Source organism: Myotis davidii, unplaced genomic scaffold, assembly GCF_000327345.1.
Source record: "Myotis davidii unplaced genomic scaffold, ASM32734v1 scaffold323, whole genome shotgun sequence".
Lineage (NCBI taxonomy): Eukaryota > Metazoa > Chordata > Mammalia > Chiroptera > Vespertilionidae > Myotis > Myotis davidii.
Window position 1 is genome coordinate 1,204,913 of NW_006295491.1, and position 5,934 is coordinate 1,210,846.

At 44.6% G+C, this 5,934-nt stretch overlaps 1 protein-coding gene across 9 annotated transcripts in view; it reads right to left on the reverse strand.

Moving 5' to 3' along the window:
- The window catches only part of TRIM2 (tripartite motif containing 2), a 135,759-nt gene that overhangs the window by 32,459 nt on the left and 97,366 nt on the right, over positions 1-5,934 (reverse strand). For all 9 annotated transcript variants that reach the window (XM_006770112.2, XM_015568046.1, XM_006770111.2 and 6 more), the window contains exon 3: positions 4,965-5,202. In XM_006770112.2, coding sequence (XP_006770175.1) covers positions 4,965-5,202 — 238 coding nt within the window. The remainder of the gene's footprint in view (positions 1-4,964; positions 5,203-5,934) is intronic.

The window sequence follows — 5,934 nt, forward strand, 5'->3', positions numbered from 1 at the left end:
ACTCTAGGAATATATCCTAAGAAACTTGAAACACCAGTCAGAACGAATTTGTGCACCTCTATGTTCATAGAAGTGCAATTTACAATAGCTAAGATCTGAAACAGCCCAAGTGCCCATCAGTAGATGAGTGGGTAAAAAAGCTGTGTACATTTACATGGGTACATGTACACAATCAGCTACTATGCAGCTGTAAAAAAGAAGGATTTCTTACCCTTTGTGACAGCCTGGATGGACCTGGAAAATATTATGCTGAGTGAAATAAGCCAGTCAGAGAAAGAGAAATATCACATGATCTCACTCATATGTGGAATCTAATAAACATAATAAACTGATGAACAACAGGTCCAGAGGCATGAATTCAGGGAACAGACTGATATATCTCAAAGGGGAAGCCAGGGGAGATGGGAAGAGATTAACCGAAGAATTTATGTACATATATGCATAGCCAATGAAAACAGACAATAGAGTGGTGAAAGCCTAGGGTGGGGCAGGGGCTGGGACGAGGGGAAAAAAAGGAGGGGGGAGTTGGAGGACATCTGTAATACTGTCAACAATAAAAAAAATTTTAAAAAAGGGAATAAAGTTCTGATATATGCTACAATATAGATGAATCTTGAACCATTATACGTGCTAGAAGCCAGACTTAAAAAAGCTATATATTATATGTAAGATTCCATTTATATCAAGTGTCCATATGGACAAATCCAGAGAGAGACAGAACACAAACTGATGGTTGCCAGGGGTTAGGGGCTGGTGGTGGGGGGTAAGTAACTGGCTGCTTAAAGAGTGTAGAGTTTCTTTTTGGGATAACAAAAAAGATCTGAAATTAGTGGTGAGGTTTGCACAACCTTTTTGAATACACTAAAAGTCCCTGGATTATACACTTTAAAATGGGTTAAAATGTGAATTTTGTGTGCGAATTTTACCTCAATTAAAAAAAATGTTTGATTGCTTTGAAGAGACAGCAGCAGACCTGGGTTACTTCCTTGATTCAGTATCCTCAGTGTTTCTTGGGAAGCAAATCATTTTGAAGTGTCAACAACTGGTCATTCTCAAATGCCTGTGCTTGGGCTTGGACAGCTTTGACTCAGGCTGAGAGTTAATTGCGGGAGGTGTGAGACTGGCTGAGCTCATCCATCTTGAGTGCCATGATGCTGGTGCTCCAGGGGTGGGTGGGCCAGAGGCCAGGATGAGCTTACTGCTGTTGACAGACAGTCACCATTTGTGTTCATCAGAAGAGAAGATGAGGGGCCACTTGCATTACTCACTGCTGGAATGTGCTCAGGGCCATGCAGCCAGCCTGGAGGCTTCTGGCAGTGGGGACTTGGTCCTGGCAGGGCATGAGGATCCCTCCTTTGCACCTCTTAACATTCTGCTAGCATGGCCTAAGCAAGCAAAAATAGGGTTTCACGATCGTCCGATCATTTGTGCTCTAGGACTGCAAGGCATGAGCTCAAGTGTCTGCTTTATGGGCAAGGAACCTCTGAAATCACTGACCGCCAGCCCCATTTTTCTTTGTATTTGGACAATGCCGCCACAGCAGCTTAATTAGAAGACAGATTGTGTCACAGCGCTTAAAGGAAATGACAGGCTTTCATCCACATGTGCTGATCAGCACCAGGCAGTTTATGACAGCAACATCCTGCTTTATTGTTAATTACCGGATTTTATTAACCTTCAGACGCTTGAGATGTTTTTAAAGATTTACCCATGGCAGTTAACTGCAGCAGTTTATCTGTAGTATCTCATGCATTTGGCTTGAACATGCCATGAGGCCCCGCTTCAAAGCAGCAGCAGCGAACTCCTACAGTCCACAATGAAACAACAGAATGAGTGAAGACACGCAGCTGATTTTCCAAGGCCTCTGGCTGGTTTATAAATCTTATGATTTCCGAGGAATCATAATGACCCCGCATTGAGAAAGTGCTCAAAACATACTTTAGAGGGCTTCCTTTATTCTAAAGAGGGTCCAGCTCTTTCGAGAGATTTCATTTTTAGTGTGATTTGATGTGTTGCATTTGGGAGAAAGTAATGTTTTAGCCTAAAAGGATGCTTACATTTTGCTGAAATTAGCATCTCTGAGAGAGTTTCTGCTTAGCAGCCTGTGGCAACCAAGGTCTCTACTTCGAGGGGTGCTCAGGAAATACATCTTTAGGAATTCTTTCCTATTTGTCCTTCAGGCACTAACAACATATTTCTCTTTTCAAAGTTTCTCTAAAATTGATAGTGCCATTTTGTAAAAAGTTCAGAGTAATTTTAAAGTCTACCTCTGGCCCAGCGTGGCTCAGTGGTTGAGCACTGACCTATGAACCAGGTCACAGTTCGATTCCCAGTCAGGGCACATGGCATGAGTTGCTGGCTTGATCCCCAGTGTGGGGTGTGCAGGAGGCAGCCAATCAATGATTCTCTGTCATCATTGATGTTTCAATCTCTCTCCCCCTCTCCCTTCCTCTCTGAGATCAATAAAAATAAAAGAGTCAACCTCTGTTTCCATTGGTTGCACCACTGCTGACACAGGTACCCAAGCTAGACACCTGGGAGTCATGCTGACCTCACAATCCACCCAGCTGATCAACTCTTGCACAGCCCACTTCTCCAATCTTTTCTTAAAATATATTTTCCATTTTTTTATATAAAAAGAGGTAATCCACCATGTACCTCTTACTTTGGTTCCCAAAAAGCTCAGGGTGCTCTTTCCTCCAGGTCTAGCTTTTACGTCAAATGGACGTGTGACTGAAACTGTTCCAATCTGTTTCTTCATCTATACAGCAAAGATAGCTAACACCTACTTTGCAAAGTGGTGTGTAAGAGACCAAGCACAGGGTCTGGCACAATCGTTCAACAAATAGGTACTGATTAACTTCTGAGAGACTAAATATGCAAATGGACAATGGTCAGACCATGTATAAAAATAGACCTCTGACCCACAACCTGCCCAGGACACTGACTCCACATCTATAATAAACGGCCCGGGAAGTCAGCCTGCTATAAGTCAGATTTGCAGGAAGTCCGATGGCTAGCCCTAGTAACAATCCAAAAAGCTAAACAAAAACTTTGGTAACAACTGGCCCCAAATGGCTAGGACTTGATTACTGATAACTTCCCTAATTTTTGTCTCTACTCCCAACTTAGGACCAATCAGAGAAAGCCAAATATGAACCCCTAACCAATCACATATGTGCCCCTTCTAGTTGGCCCACCTCTAGCTTCCCCATGCCAATGGCCACACATCAGGGTACACCTGAAGCCTTGCCTTTTTCCCACGACCGAGTGTTCCCACTCCTCTGCCTGACTTTGAGTCCCTGCCAAAACACAAGTGATGGTGGCTGACTCCTTGTTTGAGCGAATTCGGAATGCATAGCCTTTGCTTGTTTTCATCGGGTTGGTCTCCGATGATTTCCATACTTCTATGTTCTCAGTGCTAGAGGTATGATGGTGAGCCTGGTCCTTGCCCTTCTGCAGCTCACTTCCTAAAAGTGAGCTCAGCAAATGCACAGATGAGGGCATGCAGAGCGTGGTGAATGCCATGAAGGAAATCAAGAAGTGATGTGATGGATGGCAACTGGGTGTCAGAGGTGGAGCCATAGTGCAGTTGGAGAAGACTGCTCTGTGTAGGAGAAATGTGAGCTGGCGCATGAAGGGTGAGAATGAGCTAGCCACATCCAGAGAGAGCAAAAACCATTCCAGGCATAAGAAAGAGAAAGCAGCCAGGCCCCAAGGTGGGAAACTACTTGTCAAGTTCTAGGCCAGTGAGGCTGTAGCAATAATGAGCAGAGAGAGTGGAACAAGATAAGGCAAATAAACACTAATTATGGCTAATAATAAGTGCTTTGCTCAAGCAATCTCTTGTTGCTTTAGTGGTTTTATTATACCTGAGCCTTCAATTATAAGCAGTTTCAAGCACATTTGACGTGGTCATCATATAAAGAAAAAAGGGACTAAAGTTATTAATTAAAAAGAATTTTAATGGCTAACATTTGTCAAGAGCTTACTCTATGTTTTATATGACTTTAAGTCTCCCAATTATACTATTATTATTTCCTTTTGTAGATGAGGAATTGAGACACAGAGGTTAGCTTGCCAAAACTAACCCAGAGAATAAGGTGAAGTGCGGGATTTGAACCAGGCAGTCTGGCTCCAAAGCCAGTGCTCTTAGCCACCACGCAATGCCACTCTTCGGGTTACATAGCCATTGTGAATAAATTACTGATGATACATGCAGGTCCCCTGAGTTTATAACAGGATCGTGCTTCCTAATAGTAGGAAATATGCTTGGAATTCATAATCTATTATCAAGGACTCACGTATCTTCAAATTCTATTTACTAATTACTAAGGAGTAGGGTCTAATGGGGCATGAGAAAAATTTCCCTCACAAGAAAAATAAATGTAATTCACATTTTCCTAAACATCCTCAATTTGCAGAACTTATCTATTATTAAGTGTTTATTTTTTGTGTTGATTTCAGAGAGGAAGGGAGAGGGAGAGAGATAGAAACATTAATGATGAGAGAGAACCACCGATTGGCTGGCTCCTGCACGACCCCCACCGGGGATCCGCCTCAACCTGGGCATGTGCCCTTGACTGGAACCAAACCCAGGACCCTTCAGACCTCGGGCCGATGCTCTATCCACTGAGCCAAACCAGGCAGGGGTATTATTAAGTCTTTATCCATAATTTATTACACAGATGTTTATGTGGGTCAACGTATGCCCAGCTTGCAAATCGTCAGAGGCCAGCTCTCCAGGGGAAACCACCAATCTGTGCTCAGAAGACACAATGCAGTTTGATTTTATTATTTAAATAAATTGGGTCAGAGAAAGGAAGCGGGCAAAATAGTCTGAGGGCTGGGGAAAATCTTTTTTAATGACTCCTTTTCCAGGTGGAGTTCTGGTTTCACGTCGAGCCTCTGAGTGCCCAGCGCCGACCCCCATCCAGCAGGCACTCTGCCAGGCAGAGACTTACGTTCCCATCGTGGTTTGGGCAGGAGAGGGGCTTTCCGGCAGCCACTGCGGTGACCGTCTCCAGGATGGAGGACTCCTCAACGTTGCTGCCTGGCGTTCGCTGCAGCACGTCCATCAGGTTCGTGATGAAGAAGTTGTTCTGGAGTGCGGCCACCCCCTTCTCGGGCAGGATGGAGGTCTGGCGGCACACTGGGCAGGAGAGGGTTAAGCTGTGGGCGGGAATATAGTTCTGCAGGCACCTGTGGTAGAAGCAGAAGCAGAAGCCAGGGGCTGTCAGCACAGTGGGGCTCAGGGAATGGAACCGCCACTTCTCACAGGTACCACACATGCTCTCAGCAACTACACAGGACACGCTGCAGAAACTGCCTTTGTCACTTCCTTGACTCGGAGAAGAATATTTCAGAAACCCAGAGCTAACCCTGAGAAGCTCATATTGGCCCTGTCCGTGAGAAGAATAATGCCATTGACGTTGGCAGTGTTTTCCAGAGCCTTGGTCTGTGGAGCGGCAGCACTGCCCTCACCAGGGAGCTTGGGAGAAAAGCAGAAGCTTAGGTCTCACTCCAGGCTTCTGCGTCAGACCCCAGGCAGTTTGTATACACATTAAGGTTGAGCTTTGTCTAGAATAGCTAGCAGGAGGTTCATGGACTTTTACATGTGGGAGAAACATGTCACATTTTTTTGTTGTTGGTGTTGAAACTCTTAATGTCCAAAACCATAAGCAGATCTCTGCTGTTAAAAACACACCCGGCCCTGGCCAGTGTGACTGAGTTGGTTGAGGGTCCTCCCATGTACCAAAAGGTCACAGTTTCAATTCCTGGTCAGGGCACATGCCAGGTTGCAGACTTGATCCCTAGGAGGCAGCTGATCCATGTTTCTCTCTCAATATCTATGTTTCCCTCTTCCTCTCCCTCTTCTTCCTCTCTCTCCAAAAATCAATAAAAATATTTTCAAAACAACAACAAAACAGCCAA